This window comes from Saccopteryx bilineata, chromosome 1 (assembly GCF_036850765.1).
Source record: "Saccopteryx bilineata isolate mSacBil1 chromosome 1, mSacBil1_pri_phased_curated, whole genome shotgun sequence".
Taxonomy (NCBI): Eukaryota; Metazoa; Chordata; class Mammalia; order Chiroptera; family Emballonuridae; genus Saccopteryx; species Saccopteryx bilineata.
This window is the reverse complement of record NC_089490.1, coordinates 222,804,153-222,822,255: the sequence shown is the minus strand read 5'-3', so window position 1 is coordinate 222,822,255 and position 18,103 is coordinate 222,804,153. Positions and strand designations below refer to the sequence as shown.

The 18,103-nt window shown below is 39.1% G+C and overlaps 2 protein-coding genes across 10 annotated transcripts in view; one reads left to right on the top strand and one right to left on the bottom strand.

Moving 5' to 3' along the window:
- SDCCAG8 (SHH signaling and ciliogenesis regulator SDCCAG8) overlaps positions 1–17,567 on the bottom strand; it is a 246,613-nt gene extending 229,046 nt beyond the window's left edge. For 4 of the 7 annotated variants that reach the window (XR_010726186.1, XM_066236694.1, XM_066236702.1 and 1 more), the window contains exons 1-4: positions 17,375–17,567; positions 5,820–5,972; positions 4,100–4,185; positions 2,710–2,823 (exon numbers count right to left, since the gene is read on the bottom strand). Coding sequence is in view for 5 of the 7 variants with exons in the window: in XM_066236694.1 (XP_066092791.1) it covers positions 2,710–2,823; positions 4,100–4,185; positions 5,820–5,972; positions 17,375–17,441 (420 nt within the window). In the remaining 2 variants the exon portion in view is untranslated. The remainder of the gene's footprint in view (positions 1–2,709; positions 2,824–4,099; positions 4,186–5,819; positions 5,973–17,374) is intronic. The other 3 variants (XM_066236710.1, XM_066236729.1, XM_066236746.1) reach the window with 3 other exon arrangements.
- CEP170 (centrosomal protein 170) overlaps positions 1–18,103 on the top strand; it is a 177,928-nt gene that overhangs the window by 58,221 nt on the left and 101,604 nt on the right. Inside the window, exon 3 of one of the 3 annotated variants that reach the window (XM_066236553.1) lies at positions 13,804–13,890. The exons of the other annotated variants lie outside the window; for them this stretch is intronic. The gene's annotated coding sequence lies outside the window, so the exon portion shown is untranslated. The remainder of the gene's footprint in view (positions 1–13,803; positions 13,891–18,103) is intronic. 3 annotated transcript variants of the gene reach the window in all.

Here is an 18,103-nt window from a genome sequence, read left to right as displayed (position 1 = left end):
TAGTACAAATATATATTACACATAGCAGCTTGTTCAATATCATAGTAACACACATACATATATTACATATAATATAACACACATACATATATTACATATAATATAGTATAAATATATATTACACATAGCAGCTTGTTCAATATCATAATAGTAACAGTGAATGTGATAACCACAGCTTATGTACACATGAAATGAATAACAGCAGTGTTATAAGTAATAGGAGGAAAGAATAGAGAATACTCTCTTGTAATGAATTGGCCCTAACCCTGAAGAAGAAAAGCGTTATTTGAAAGTGACTTAGATGAGTGGTAAATGTTATTGCAAACTCAAGGACATTGCTCATAGAAGTAAAAAAGGAAGTTCAAACTGATGATGCTAAGAGAAGAAAAAAAGATGCCATCATGTAAAATACTCATTTCAAACCAGAGATAGCAGAAAATGAATGAAAAGCAATAAATAAATAAATACAGAACAAGGACAAAGAATAGACAGCTATAATAATCATGTGATATTATAGATCTCTAAGTATATCAATAATCACTTTAAACATCCATGGTATGAATACAACAATAAAAAGATAGACTGTTAGAGTGAAAAACAAGGTCCAAGTATCTGTTGTCTACAAGAAACTACTTTACATATAAAGACATAGATAAAAAGTAAAAGAATGGAGAAAAACATACCAGGCTAACACAAATCAAAAGAAAGCTGGAATATTTCAAAGAAGATTTGAAATCGCTATATCAATTTCAAAGAAGATTTCATAGCAAACAAAAATACCAGGGATAAAAAGAGGACATTACTTAAAGTTCAAGAGGTCAAATCTTCAGGAAGACATAATAATCCTTAATGTGTATATGCCTAAAATAGAATATTGAATTATTGAATACATGCAGCAAAAACTGATAGAAGTTAGGAGAAATAATAAATGAATCTACTATTTCAGTTGGAGATTTTAACATCTCTTTATCAGGAATTGACAGATTGAGCAAATCTGGCAGATGGGCAAAATATCAGTAAGGTCATAGTTGAACTGAATAGCACATTATTAATCAACTGGATATAATTGACATTTATAGAATACTTCACCCAACAACAACAGAATACATATTCTGCTCAAGCCAATACAGAATATTCAACACATACCACATTCTGGGCCTAAAAACACATCTTAACAAATTAAAAAGATCAGAAATCATAAAAAGTATGTTCCCAGACTACAATGAAATTAAATTAGAAATTAATAACAGGAAAATAGCTACAATATTCCCAGTATATTTGGCAATTCAACAATACACTTTTAATTAACATATGGGTCTGGCAAGGATGAAGTCCAAGGAAATTCTTAAAATATTTTGAACAAAATAAAAATTATAATACAACTTAGCAAAATTTTTGAGACCTGGCAACATCAGTTAAAAACATTAGAAAGAAAGAATGATTGCTCTGGCTAGATAGCTCAGTTGGTTCAAGCATTGACCCGAAGTGTAGAGGTTGCCAGTTTGATCCCTGGTCAGGGCACGTACAGTAACAGATTGATGTTCCTGTCTCTCTCTTTCCCTTCTTCTCTCTTGCTAAAATCAATAAAAATTAATTAATTAAGAAAAAAAAGAAATTCAAAATCAATAAGCTTCTGTTTTAGGGACCTAAAAAAAAGCAAATTTGAAGAAAAGATATTAAAACAGAGTAAAATCAATAAAGAAAAGCAATGAGATCAAAAGTTGGGTCTTTGAAATGATCAGTGAAATTAATAAGATCCTGTTCTAACCAGGCTAAGTAAGTAAGAACAAAACAAAATTAAAAAAACCCCAGAAAACCAGAAGATATAAATTACTGATATCAGAAACAAAAGAGGGGTTTATCACTACAGATCCCATGGACAAAGAAATATTTTGAACAACTCTATGCCCACACATTTGGTGACCCAGACAAAATAGACCAATTCCTTGAAAGACACAATCTAATAAAACTCATAGAAGAAGAAATAAGCAATCTGCATAGGCCTATATTTATTTTTTAAAAATTGGGTCAATAATTAATAATCTTTCAAAACAGAAAGCACCAGCCCTACCATTGGTTCACTGGTGAATTCTACCAAACATTTAGGAATAAATTATACCAATGCTCTACAACATCCTCCCTAAAATACCAGACAAAATGCTTCCTAACTCATTTTAGTCGGCATTACCTAACTTTCAAACCAAGGGAAAACATTACAGGAATAGAAAACTACAGATCAGTGTATCTCAAAAAATCTTCCTCAAAATATTAGTAACTAGAATCCAACAATGTATAAAAAGAATGACTGATTTTCAAAACTGAACCAGCCTGTGTACATAGAATACATTCCACTGGGTCCTGTTTTATAATTCTTTTTGTGACAAATGTGGGAAAATGATTGGGATTACTTTCCCAAAGCATCTGCCATCAGTTGGGCTAAAGTAAATGGAGTGGAAAGAAAAAAATTCTGAAATATGAGATCACATTGTCAAAACATTAGACATAGTTGAGTTATGGACTGCTGGGAAATGGAGCAATCAGCAATTGTATGGTCAAGGGCGTCATTCCCAAACCTGATATACATTAGTCTTTCCAATCATATAAGCATGGTGATTGTCAATGTATTGCTATCCACATGAAGACAAAGTTTCATACAAGGCATCATTAATATAAACTTAGGTAGGTTTGAAATTTTAATGAGAAACTTACCTTGCAGAACTTGACTTCCGCCTCTAAATGATGAATGTATTGGGACTGATCATTAATGATAGGGACAAGATTATGGACAGTAGGCATATTGGTTTCCTCATACTCTGATAACTTCTAAGGAAAAACCAACAATAAATGAAGCATGGTTGGATTTAGCAAAGAATCCATGAATATCATCTCCATGCACGATTCAGCACTGATGGCACACAAATACAGACTAGATCACATGTAGTTAATAGTATTCATTTCTCTACCCTATAAATTCCACAGATAGATAAGATTCAGGGATGTTTTTAAGATGGAAAGTGAAGGTGGTTCGAAAAAGCACATGGTAAACGCAAAAAGGCCGGAGTAGTATAATTGGGTTGGGGTGATCAGCTGAAATAAAGGGGTAGCTCTCTTCCAGAAACTTCCATGGAAGAGGAGTGCCAGCTAAAACTACAAAACCATTCCCTGATGAAGAGGTTCTCTAGACAAGTCTTTGATGCCAAGTGGTGTCAGTGAGGAACATTCTATCTTCGCTTTTACGTCAGCTATTTAAACCTGACCAGATCCTTCCCTCACACCGTCCTTCACACCTGTCTTAACCTTAGCCTGTCACATTGCTTCAGTCAGGAATCACATACAGTGGTACCTTGGAGATACAAATTTAATTCGTTCTGTAACCTAGCTCATAAGTCAGTTAACTCATATATCAAACTGCCGATGCTGGACCCGTGCTCCAACGTGCCAACTAGCGGCAGCTTCCCAAATCACCACTCGTATCTCGAAATTTCACTCGGATCTCGAACAAAAATATGGACTGAGTTGCAGCTCGTATCTTAAAAAATTCGTATGTTGGTCTGTTTGTATCTCAAGGTACCACTGTACTCTGTCAAAGCAATGGCAGTAAAAAACCAACTTCAGAAGAAATAGGGTATAACTTCTTTATCACACCATTTTCGAACCATGTATTTTTAAATGTAGAATTAGATTATATACTTCGGTTTTGACATTTATAATAAAAGAGTTTAACAAAGGATGGCTGGAATTATAATTAAGTAAAATCTAAAAATGATTAAATACAGATATAATCCTCTAAAAGGGAAATGGCTGATCTTTCCATATATTTTGTTTTTATATTTGCTAATAGTTGCAAAGTAAATTCCCCAAACTATTTTCTCACTCACATTTTCAAGTGACTAATAAATTAAAGAATCAGGATTCATTCCCTCTGCTGTAGAAGTCTGTCTTCTGCATCTAAAATAATCAGAGGAAAGCCATTTCTTTTAATGCTTTACTCTATTACAACACCCTGCTCAGATTTTATCTACATCTGAAATGACACTGCAAAGTTAAAGCATAGTTGGAGAAATAATGCTTTTGTTCTGTCACAAATGTTGATACTTACCAAAGGGGACATTTTTCGTCTTCTTGATGGAGTTACCTCACTTTCCTTAGTTGCTTGTTGGTACAACAAAGCTTTGAGTTGATTAACTAAAGGGCAGAAACAATGGGTATATTAACCTTTTTTGAGATCCATGGTTTATCATCCCTATCCAATCTTTCATCCATCTAACAAATATTGTTTAAACATATATTATGCGTCAAGAACTGGGGATGCAATTAAAAAAGATGCAACTTGCCTGACCAGGTAGTGGTGTAGTGGATAGAGCATCAGACTGGGACGCAGAAGACCCAGGTTCGAAAACCCAAGGTCGCCAGCTTGATCACGGGCTCATCTGGTTTCAGCAAGGCTCACCAGCTTGAGCCCAAGGTTGCTGGCATGAGCAAGGGGTCACTCAGTCTGCTGTAGCCCCCCGGGTCAAGGCACATATGAGAAAGCAATCAATGAACAACTAAGGTGCCGCAACGAAGAATTGATGCTTCTCATCTCTCTCTCTTCCTGTCTGTCTGTCCCTATCTGTCCCTCTCTCTTTCTGTCACACAAAAAAAGAAAGAAATGGGGATGCAAAGGAAAGATCAGAAAATCCCTCCCACTTAAAGAGCTACACAAGAGTGATACACTGATGGATATAAAACAGTATGAGTTTGTGTGTAGACCCAGAGCCATACATGGTGCCACAAAAAAGAGGAAGCACCTAATTGTGCCTGTTTGCATAGAAAAGATAAAACTGTGAAGGATGAACAAGAGACCACTAAGCAGAAAAGGGTGAGAAAAATTCCAGGAAAAGGCATAGCACATGCAAAGCACAGGAGGCCAGTGGGTTGGTCTGACTAGAACATGGCTCGCAAAGTGGATGGTTGAAAGGATGATAAAAAATGAGGCTGGAAAAGTAGCTTGGAGCCATCTTATAGAAATAGTGCTATGATATACTAAGAATTTTGGACTTTGGCCTATTTAGCCACTAGGAAAGTCAAAGAAAAAAATAAGCAAAGAAATTGTATTAGTTGATTTGTGTTTCAGGAAGAAAATCCTAGCAGGAGAGTACTGGATGGGATGGAGTGATTATTACATACAGTATGTCAGTAAAGTCATGGTGCACTTTTGACTGGTCACAGGAAAGCAACAAAAGACAATAGAAATGTGAAATCTGCACCAAATAGAAGGAAAACTCTCCCAGTTTCTGTAGGATGATGTGGCAGCATGTGCACATGCACAGATGATGACGTAATACCCTGTATACAGCGGAGCAGCCCACGGCCATGCCAGTCGAGATGTGGACAGTACAGAGGAAAGTTCAGTGTATTCTGTGGCTCGCTAAATTCTAATCAGTGACCAAAGTGCAAAGTAAATATCGGCGCGTTTATAACGAAGCGCCACCACATAGGAATAACATTACTCAGTGGGATAAGCAGTTGAAGGAAACCGGCAGTTTGGTGGAGAAACCCCGTCCTGGTAAGCCATCAGTCAGTGACAAGTCTGTGGAGGCTATACGGGATAGCTACCTAAGGAGCCCTAAAAAATCTGTGCGTGAGCCCACATCGAACTGCACTGAATAGGTATGAAAATGGGAGAGTTTTCCTTTTATTTGGTGCAGATTTCACATTTCTATCGTCCTTTGTTGCTTTCCTGTGACAGGTCAAAAGTGCACCATGACTTTACGGACACACTGTAGAGTTGAAATAATTCACTGGGATCACCCAGGTTGGGGCTATGCTCAACTCACCTGCATGGCTGTGCTGTAGCTCGTGCCAGGCAGCCCCTGTGTTCTCACTCCCTGCACTGGTGCCTAGAGAAGGGTCCAGTGCATCTCCTCCAACACTGGCATTGCCTTCCCTCAAGGCACACTGCAGCTGGTGAATGCTTTGATTTGCACACTCTGCAATGACACAGTGAAAGTGAGACTGGCGAACTCTGGCAACCACACAAATACATACTCAAGAAGGCAGTTTCCGAAGGGGAAGCACTACTTCGGAGACTTTATGGAAAAGGGCAGGGTTCTATTCCTAGCTTGCTGAGGAATGTGCTAGAGGACGTGAGAGAAGATGAAGTTTATGGGTTAGATTAGACTTGATGATCGCTAACACTTCAGTGGTTGATCTTCACTATATATAGTGCTATCAGCCAGGAAGATTGAATGGGAGAGCCCCTACCCTACCCGCACCCCCAAATAATAACCAATGAGGCAAAGTGCCTAAGACTCCTATCCTCCACCTGGAGACACTGGGGTGGGTGGGCAGAAGTGACAAGAGGGACTCCACCACCCCAAGCATCTACCCAAGGACCCCCCTTGTCCCTGTGGGCCCAACATCCCTCTTCCACTAAGAGACAAATGGCTGGTTTAGTTTTTAATCAAGATTTGAATGACTAAAATGCTTCTCGTAGCAACCTCTGTAGTTCAGCCTTCATACGTACTGCGGGCTGGCTGTATTTCATATAGGATGTCCTGATTAGTGCAATTGATTAACCCCAGAACTGAAGCTGAAACTCACCAGCACATATTTAACCTAAAGTCTAAAATAGAGTATTTGAAGGCACATTCCTCCAGTTCATCTCTAAAAATGAAACTGAGCCTCATTCCCTCCTCCTTTCCCACACTGAAACTGAGCAGGTCTGTAAGGCATTAAGCCATACAATGCAGTGGAGGTTACACCAGGCCAGACCAGGTTTCATTTTAAAATGTCTGGTAGGTTCTGCTTCCTCCCTTTTGTGGGTCCTAAGCCACAAGTAGGAAGCTGACCACCCTGTGAAGAAGCCACGTGGCAAGGAAAGGCGCTGAGACCACACAGAGAAGCCCAGCCCTGCTAATAGCCCAGGGGAGCCTCCAGGTGGCTCCAGAACCAGAGGTCGTCTAAATGCAATGTCATGAGACTCTGGCTGGGAGCTCAGTTGGTTAGAGCATCATCCTGATATGCCAAGGTTGTGGGTTCGATCCCCGTTCAGGGCACATACAAGAATCAATCAATGAAAGCATAAATAAGTGGAACAACAAATCAATGTTTTTTTCTCTCTCTCTAAAATCAATCAATAAAATAATAATAATTGCAATGGCATGAAAGAAACCCAAAGAACTGCCCAGCTGAGTCCAGTCAACCCACAGACCTGGGAGAGAGATTGAAATGTTTTTATCTATATTTGTTGCTCTCAGCCAAGTTCTGGTGTGGATTGTTATACGGCAATGGGTAACTGAAATAGTTATCAGGCAAATACTAACCCAAAGACACTTTCAGTAAAGGATCCAAGTCTTATGTTAATAACAAAACTATACTAACGACACTAGTGACGACATAACTACTAATTCTACCCTACTTTAATGGGTATTTGTATATGTGTAACGACTGGAGAAGCAGGTGATCAATTGGTAATTTCATTAATTAAGGTCCAGGTCCTGGTTTAGGTTTAAATTTCTTATTGTTTCTTCTAATATCATGATTAAATTCACTGGTTCCAATCCAGAAAACTGTAAATATAACAAAAAAATGTTCCTTCCACATCAGAGCTGGGACCCATTCAGTCACCATTTTCAAATTTTGTCATCTGTATTTGAAAGTTATCTTTTAATTTATTAATTTACCAAACATTTTACATACATATAACAGAAATTTGTGTTAGAAAAAGATGAATTCCCATGCAAGATCATGTGCAACTATTATCTGACTATTGCAAATAGGTTCCATTTAATAAATTCTTCAGAAACAGTACTTTCCCTAAGTAAAAGCAATTCATAACAATAGTGGCAGTGAACCTCTTACTCTTCTGATCTAGGCTGTTCTTTGACAATGTAAACCTATTTCTTCCTCTGTCCTCAGGAGAAAAAGCTCCTATTCTTTATTATCTATTGGGAACCCTAAGAAAGCTACAAAACACCTACATCTTAATCTCCAATTATCACTAGAAATATACTTATAAACATATATCCTACAAGACCATGAAAACCATATCCCATTTTGCCCAAGCTCATTAATTCCAAGTATGAAACAGAAAAAAATAACCATAATTTAATAGAAGAAACTACATCCTACATGACAAAATATCTGATACAGGTTTCTTCACTTAGAGAAACTCACTTTCTATCTGGATTAAACTAAAGAAAACAGATCTTCTAGGTCAGGGTTCAACACTAATAGAATGAAATGCTCTTACTCATCTACACAGGATGAGTGAACTTATCACTGCATTTTTCTCCACACCAGCCCTATTGCCAAACAGTATTTTCTTGAACAGGAATTTGCTGCTGATTATTAAGCAAGTCTGGCCTCCTGTTACTCATCATGAGTTTAAGAAAAGTCCAAAGATGCATTCTTGATTTTAGAAAAATAAGAAGCAGCAATAGTCTTCCAATAACTGAGTATACTCTAAAGAGACTTGTTAACGGAAAAGGAAAAATCAAAGTGTTACATGATAAGCAATTTAGTTTATAGAGCTTTAGACTTATGCACTTACAACTATGAATAAAGCACTTATCCCTTCTGTATCCATTAGACAGGAAACAGAAGGTTTGACTAACATTAAAAGTATGCTCTGTGCTCTGCGGAGGTATCAAATGACTTCACCTCTAAGACAAAGGATAATTATTTATTTATACCTAACCTGACTAACAGCTTATAAGCCATGTCAGGAAAAATAAAGGAAATCTGAACAAAAAAATTGGTATTGTTGAAAATCCCTTTAGTGAGTTATTCTGTCAGATGATTACAATGGCAGTTTGCTGAGCCCATTTAATCCCTTTCCAATGTTTCTAATGTTTGTTTAACCTTTTGGAATGTATAGCATTCAAAGATGACGTGTTAAATTGCACACTGAATATAGTACTGTGTGAAATGCTGAGTTATCGATAAAGGTTCAGTGATATTTCAATACCATAATTCATAGCATGCGTTACACACTTAACAGACAACTAAAAATTAATCCCGAGGAATACTAATCCCAATGAGTCTAGACAAATGAAACTCCATTGCTCTTCAACTAGAGCCACAGCAACCAAAGGTCTCATAATCCTATTCAGAACACTAACCCTCCTCCCACCCCTGCCCCCGCCCAGGTGCAGTATCTGCTCTTTACACCTAAGGAAACCAGATTACACAGGAGGTTCCAGTTATTTCCTGTCCCACCACGGATGGGCATAGCTTTATCTGCCGATGACCAAGAAAGCAAACTCAATTTCCCCTTTGGTCCCTAGAAGACAGGAAAGCAAACCGATTTCTTCCCCCTGGCACCAAACACAGGCTGAGTACCAACTTAATTATGAACACAAACACAAATAGTGCCTCTGCGTCTCACAAAATCACATGAACATAAGTGGAAATAAATAATATTCCTGCTTGTCTGCTATCCAAACATCAACCAGGACGATGAGCGCTGAGCAGGTTATTTGGCTGCTGACCGCTGACAGTTTAAGTCAGTCTTGCTCATTGTTGTAATCATTTCCCTACTTCTAACTCCAAACTCACCATCAGGCCTCTTCTCATCAAGGTATTTTTGAACAAAACGCAAATACACCCCAGTCGAGAAAGAATCAGCACTTTTACACATACTGTGAATTATTAATTTCTGTATTCTCCATCTGAATGGGGTGGTGTGGAGGGGATTTATCCTGGTGACAGGGAGGGGGACCACACCCTGAGAAGCGCCCAGCTGTCTCTGAGAAAACATGCCTCACCCAGACCTCCCTACACTGAGACACGAGATGCCCCACAGTTCTCAAAGCAAGCTCAGACTGGGGCAGACAAGCAGAAAAATGAGACTGCAGCAAGATAAGAGAGACATGTGTTTGTCCACCCTTGACTGGGCCTCAGCCTAGTTCAGAAGATTGCTGTCACTGTTTACTAAGGGACTGACAGGCAGGGCAACCAAGATAAAACAGCATAATCCCAAATCAGACAAAGCCAGCTTTGTAAATGGCAATGAGAATAGCGAGAGAGATTCAAAGTAATATATAGAAAGTAAAAAAATCTCCAAGAAAATAGTATCATACAATCATAAGACTCTTAATAGCTGACAAATGGGCTAAAGAGTTGGCGCCAGGGGTGAAAGCAAATCTGAGCAAGAATGCAAACATCTTAAGAAAGCAATGTCTGGAAGATCATTAATGATGCATGGATGTTGGCAAATCAAGGAAATTGGCTAGATGCAGGATGAGGGATACACCTGGTATTCTTTTGGCACCAACTGGGAGGATTTATGCACCTGTCACTTTTCATTGATAAAGATGTAATCCTAGCCAGACTGGCAGAACACAGGCAAAAATCACCAGCCAGTGCAATCTGTATCCTTAATTGGAATTACTCTCAAGTATGATTCCGGCAGAGTGAGGGCTGGAAGCAAAGCCCTGCTACTGCCGGTTTGTGGTTTGTTAAGCCCAGCACTATTGACAAGTGGCCCTGATCATTCTTGGTTATAAGGGGCTGTGTCATACTGCTTAGCAGCATCCCTGGCCCTTACCTACTAGATGCCAGTAGCACTCTCCCCCTCCCAATTTTTTTTTTTTTTTGTATTTTTTGTATTTTTCTGAAGCTGGAAACGGGGAGAGACAGACAGACTCCCGCATGCGCCCGACCAGGATCCACCTGGCACGCCCACCAGGGGCGATGCTCTGCCCCTCCGGGCGTCGCTCTGCTGCGACCAGAGCCACTCTAGCGCCTGGGGCAGAGGCCAAGGAGCCATCCCCAGCGCCTGGGCCATGGAGCCTTGGCTGCGGGACAGGAAGAGAGAGACAGAGAGGAAGGAGGGGGGGTGGAGAAGCAAATGGGCGCCTCTCCTATGTGCCCTGGCCGGGAATAGAACCCGGGTCCCCTGCACGCCAGGCCGACGCTCTACCGCTGAGCCAACCGGCCAGGGCCTCCCCCTCCCAAGTTTGACAAACAAAAATATCTCTAGATGTTACTGAATGTCCTCTGGGCAGAAAAATCACCCTGGTTGACAACTACTGGTTTAGAGCAATCAAATGAGATAGCTAGTGTTCATCTGTCAAGCCCACCACATGACTACATGGAGAGAACAGGCATCTCTTGAAAATGGGGCAGGGCAGTGTACCCTGGTACAGCAGTGGTGTTGGGGCACTTTGGGTCCAGATGAGGTGGTATATCTACCCAGTGTAATCAATAACTTGGAATTCATATTTAGCTTTATTTCATTTGAGCCCTAACTCATGAAGCAATTATTGTACTTTAAGGTGACTTTTCAGAGCTACCTTATGTGATCACTCCTTTAAATATTCCAGTGGGCTTTGATTGAGCTCACTGATCACTGAGGTTGCTTTGGTAAATGCGCACGTGCATTTCAAACTACTTTCTCTACCTTTTGACCCTGAAAGTAGTATCACTAACTGAAAAGGTAAAAAACCTACCCTAGTGCTCAGATCATGTCTTTTAAACATCCCAAGATAGAATATAATTATTCTTACGATCTCAATAGCTTGAAACCAACTTAATCTCTTTTTTTCTGTCCAAGAACATGTGAAAAATGTTTTTATGATTTCAGAAGACTGAACCATGTTTGATTTGACATGATGCTAGGGATGACTAGTTACTTTTTTAGATGCTTAAGTCCTGTCTTTTGTCTATTTTATGCCATCAGTTGCAGGAGAAAAAACCTGTAATTCTACTAGCTTTTTCTTATTCTAGTGAAAGAAATGGTCATAACAGTTAAAACTACTAAGAAAAGCCATATGAGTAAATAAAGCAAAAAATGTATAGGTATAATTTAAATTTCAGCAGCAAATACTGAACTCAGATGTTCACAAGTTTTATTTGCATGACCAATCCTTAATTAGTGGACAAATCATTCCATTTATTTAATTTTTAGAAACTGAAACAGCGATGTTTCAGTCTGCCCTGAAATGCCAAAATAATTTTCTCATTTCATAACGAAGGCTCCCAGAGGCTTTATTATATTGTTGCTTGTCTTGGGTCTCAATGAGGCTGATAGTAAAACAAATGAATAAGCAAACATTCACTGTGGAGAATATGTGTGTGCATGCATATATATACTGTATATGGTAAAGAGTATAAAAATATTCAGAAAACATTCAAGGAGAGTAAAAAAAAACTGGAAAAGGAGTGGCAGTAAGAGGAGGCGGGAGGGAAATAAAGTAAGAAAAAAAAGAAGAAATACAAGTTTGATGGGTAAAATTGAGAAAAAGAACTTTTGCTTAAATTACACACATGTTTTTGTAAGTGTGCCAAAGGTCCAGATGATATCACTGCTGGTAAAAATTCAGTGACCAAATTATTGGCTAGTAAGATGAACACAGGCGTTCTGCAGATGTGAGCCCTTCCCTGGAAGGAAAAACAAACACACTGTAGGATCTGGAAAGCTATGCCAATGACAAACAATTAAAACACAGAACAATGAAATTATCTTTGGTTTTCTCAAATTAGGTCAATTTACAAAGAAAAGGATCACCCCCAAATTATATGTTTTATTTCCATTTCAATCTCTTACTTTTTGTGAGCTAGTTCCACGCCTAGACTTATTTTTGCTAGATAAAAACATAACCATTATCATTCACATGGTCCAGTCCAATGTTGATGGAAGGAACATTAGAGGATCCAGGGGTTTGAGAACAATGCCTGGGGCAGGAACCAGGTTCACATGTGTGTTTTCTTTGGCCAGCACAGTGTGGGAAGAAAAAAGGAAGAGAAGAAAGGTAAGACGGAGGAAGCAAGAGATAAATTGGATTGTTTATAGAAAAAGTATAATCTGCCCAGTTCTCCACAAGCCTCACCGTTCCCTCATGTCTTCCACTGACTCCATCAAACATTCTATCATCTGTTTGGTTCTTAAAGCCACTAATTCCCAAATATAGTCCAAACTTTATTTTATAAATGAAGACCAAGATTCCAAGACCAGTTTATTAACTTGCTTAAGGTAACAGATGATTATCAGCAAAGCAACAGTAAGAATTAGTGACCTGGCTCCTAGCTCCACATTCTCTTCTTCTGACTCTATCATACTGTTCCACAAATTGAGTCTAGAGCCTGAAACACCAAAATGTTGAAATACAAAGGGGTAGCCAGCATATAAAATGTCCATAGAAAAGAAATGATGTATTCCTATCACTGTACAAGTTTGTTTTTATATTTCTTTATGCTCACCCAACCAAAGGTGGCTTGGAACGAGGTGAACAGGTGAGTCACGTACATAGGTGTTGATAAAACTGTGTCCATTGATAACACTGCAGCAAGACTAGACATGGTTCTGTTATTGAGGCTGGGACACTACATTTCTAGCAAGTTCTCACCTTCTTTCTAAGCATCTCCTTACATTCAAGTGTATGAAACTTATACCAGCTTGGATTGCCCATTATTCTGGTTTTTCTGACCTTTCCTTAGCTACAACTAGTTTACTTGATCCCTCATAGCCTTGCACAATGTGCTGAATTTAAATTAAAGAAGGGGCATCGGCTATTCCCCCTTGTTACCAATATAGTTCTCAGCCATTCTGTGCATCTTGAATTATAGATGTCTATAGAGTGAATGAACACCTAATCATACTGCCAGGAGACATCCCAAGTCAGTTTCAGTTCTATATTAAATTCAGTGACTCCCAGAATACTGGGATATGGCAACTTTTACCACACTGGAAACTTTCATATCGTTTACTGTGCAGGGATAGGATAATACAGATTGGTGGGGCAATGAAGTCTTCCAGTTTTTTGTGTCCCCCCACCCATAACTCTTATGTCATTAAACCTCTCCAATTTCTTGCAGTGGGGTATAGCTAAACCAAAGCAGAAGATACCCTTAGAAGGGACAAGCAGTGAATATATCTGAAAAGCATAAGGGAAAAGATATGAGGTAAGTGTGGGGTCAGCAAATCGGCTGACCCTATCTCCATAGCTAACCAAGGACCTTCCTCAGAGTGAGGAAGGGAAGTCTTCCACCTCCATCTTAAAAGCAGGATCTCTGTGCCTTTCACACTACAGCTTCAAATTCTTAATCTACTGTAATAATTCCAAACATTTATTTAAACCATATAAAAGAGGAAAACAAATGAGGGACTAGCATTAAAAAATTGTGAAAGCATGTTGCATTTTTATGTGGCTACCTCCTGGCTAACTTTAAATGAAGGGATATTAGTAATGATTACATATACAGTTAGAAACCAGAAGGTTGTTTTATGGAAAGACCAAGAATGCTTTTTAACATTTTTCTAATCATAAACTAGGCAAGACATTTGAGGGGAGTAATGGCAGATATACAAAACCAAGCAAACCAATATAAAACAATACAAAAGAACTTTAAATTGCATTTTATCTGATTGTACAGTAACACAATTCTCACATTATTAAGCACAAACACTCAAAATCATGAAGTTCACCATATAAAATAATGCTACCATAGTTTGTTTATTGAGAAACACAGATTTTGATTTTAGGGGAATTATATTACTTAAAAGTGGTAATTTACACATATGAACTAAAAAACTCTGACTGTGCTTCATTTCAAAATTAGCTGTTTTGTTTCCTTTGATGAGCTTTTAAACACAATAATAAAAATGCTACTAAATAAGTAAATCACACAAGTGCTGAAAACCCAGGAAAAGTCAGGTTCCACTTCTTGATTCATTGTGAAAACTATCACTAAAATCTTTTTAAAAGTTAACCTTTGTCTTTGCTTTATGTCTGCTCTTGATTATAAATGTTTTCACTATCTTATACTGTTAGCACACTAAATTTAAATTTTATTTTAAAATGTATAAAAAAAAACTTTGAATAGCCCTGGCAGGTTGGCTCAGTGGTAGAGCGTCGGCCTGGCATGCAGAAGTCCTGGGTTCGATTCCCGGCCAGGGCACACAAGAGAAGCACTCATCTGCTACTCCACCCCTCCCCCTCTCGTTCCTCTCAGTCTCTCTCTTCCCCTCCTGCAGCCGAGGCTCCATTGGAGCAAAGAAGGCCCGGGCGTTGGGGATGGCTCCTTGGCCTCTGCCCCAGGCGCTGAAGTGGCTCTGGTCACAACAGAGCGACGCCCCGGAGGGGCAGAGCATCGCCCCCTGGTGGGCAGAGCGTCACCCCCTGGTGGGCGTGCCGGGTGGATCCCGGTCGGGCGCATGCGGGAGTCTGTCTGACTGTCTCTCCCCGTTTCCAGCTTCAGAAAAATACAAACAAAACAAAACAAAACAAAAAAAACTTTGAATAAAAACTCTTCACCTTATAATTAGTAAAAGCAGCATTGCAAGTATTAAACATAGTACTATAACATTTGTTTGAAATTAACTACTGCATCAAAATGCGTAATATAACGTGGCTCCTAATATTCACATAAAAATTCAAAATAAGGTCAAAGAAGGAGGAACATTAGTAGACACAAGCAACATAAACATTTTTGCCAACCTCAAAAATTAAACAAAATCACTCATATTATCATCGTGCACAATATTTTTCTTGCTTTCAAATAAAAAAAAATAGAAGTGGTTATTTCTGTATATAACAGTTCTTGAAACATTAATAAAGTGATCAAGGTATTCCTCAAGACCAATTTTCTTAAAAATCTTTAAGTATTTTTAATTTTACTTTTTGAGAGAGGAGAGAAAGTGGGTTGGGGTGAGAAGGAAGCATCAACTTTTAGTAGTTGCTTCTTGTATGTGCCTTGACAGGGCAAGCCTAGGGTTTTGAACAGGCAACCTCAGCATTCCAAGGTCCGATAATTTTATTCTTGCAGTTTGACTACTGAGAACGTTAAGTTTCTAACACTGCTGACAATTGCAACAATAAATAATAACTCTTATAAAGTCTATAGTCACTTGAAAATAAACTTCCTAATCTTGAAAAATCTTCACTTTTCTGCAAGTACCAATTATAAATAGCAGCTAACATTTAATGAGTGTTTTTTATGTGCCAAGCACTGATCTTTACCCTTATTTTCTACCACAGTAATCTGTAATTACTTTTTGTTTGTTGTCTTTCTCTCTCACTAAGCCAGAGGCTCCAAGGGGACAGGAACTTTGTCTAGTTCCGTATTGTAGCTCCAGCACCTAGTATGCCTAACACATAGTAGGCACTCAATTAATACATAAGTCAGTGTTCTATATGCTTTAAATATTTGTTAACTGTTGGTCATGATCTAGAGTGTTAAGAAATGCAACAGAATAATAATATAGTGTATTACATCTAGTAGAATATTCTTTTTTTAAAATTTTTTAAAAATTCATTTATTTTTAGAGAGGATGGGGAGAGACAGAGAGAGAGAGAAGGGGGGAGGAGCTGGAAGCATCAACTCCCATATGTGCCTTGACCAGGCAAGCCCAGGGTTTCGAACCGGCGAACTCAGCATTTCCAGGTGGATGCTTTATCCACTGCACCACCACAGGTCAGGTTAGAGAATATTCTTTAATGAAACTTTTCCTTAAGTTTACATCTATATATGTATGTCCCGTATAAAATGTGTTTGATAGTGATGAGTAACAGTAAAAAGAAGTCTGAAGATTATTGCTTTACATGGATTATTTCATTTGCTCCTCACAATAACCCTGTATACAACAGTATAATTTCCACTTTAAAATAACAGAACTAAGGTTTCTAGATATTATATATAATGTTCAAGATGACAGAGCTATCTACAAGTATACACATCACTTCTATAAGTTCTCACTCATTGGGTACCATACTAAGAAAATATGAATTAGCTAAATAAGGTTTCAGTAGTACTAACTGTGATGTGATTAATAATAATAAAAAAAAGGCTTTTAAAACATGCCTGATGGATTTTAATACCTGACTTTGCCTCTGTCTGGGCTTTGTCCTAACTTAATATCTTTACACTTCGATTTTCCCATGTGTAAAATAGGAATATTCATAAGGTTGTGTGAAGTTTTAAATGACTTAGTGTACGTAAATAGCCTACCACTAAACAGAGCTGTTGTGATTAAAATAATTGTGTTGTTTTTTTTTCCTGGCCATAAATTCCAATTAATCTACTACACCATAATTTAAATGTGTAAAAAACTGTGAATCGGGAATTTATTGGATTAAAGAGCATAGTATGGGAACTGGGCAAAAGTGGCATAGAGCCATCCAAAGAGTTTCTGCTGGCGCTAAATGAAAGATACCTATGCCAATATCTAAGAGTTGATTCAGGTAACTAAGGGAATCACCACTGGTTAAAAGTAAAAATAAACACAAACTATTTCATCTTTCCTCAAAAATCACAGCAACATCCATCTTCTTCCTCCGCATCCTGGCTGGGGCGGCCGATCGGAGGTGTTCAGAAAGGTACCTGACCAGCTCCCGCCCACTAGGCCCTGGTACCAAGGGGCTACGCACAGAGGTTTGGAGCAACTCACCCCGGAGACTCCGTTGGTACTGCCCCAGAATCTCCTCCAGGGTAGAGTTCTCCGGGGACTTCGCCATTCACAGACTGGGGGCCCACAGATGGGAGTTACGGGGAGCAGTGCCCTATGTACTACCCTCCGACAACAAAAGGCCTTAGCGCTCGGACAGAACCCGCCTGCTTCCTGCCGTTGCAGTCAATGGGGAGCCTGGAACCCTGGACCGAGCTCCTAGGAGCATTTCCCTCCCACTGGCCTTCCTGATGAATGACGGGACTTGTGGTTCACAGACTTCAGGCTTGCAGTCTTAATGTTCCTGAGAGCCCTTCCAATAACACTACAATTCCCAGAGGGCACTGCGCCCTAACGCAAGCTTTGGCCATGTGGTTGCCAGATCCGGTTGCCAAGAAACTGCTTGGAAGCTCCGCCCTTTTCCTGGCTTAGTCCTGCCTTCATCCATCCTGCTTGTTTGGACCACCCAACTGACAGAAAGGTTCATTGAAGGCCTTGATCCCTCTAAATTTACTAGTATGCATTCGATCCTTGGACCTTCTCAGGGACGCAAATAACAAGCTTTACACTCTTCAGCCACGACATGTGGTAAAACGACCAAATCAATTCTCAAGAGAAAGAAGCTCTAAATCTTCCAAAGAGCCTAGATTGTGAAAGGCCGCTGACACTACAAATCCTAGCATGCCCAGCAAACCGACCTCCACTTGGAGTTGGAGCACTGCCCATTGGGAA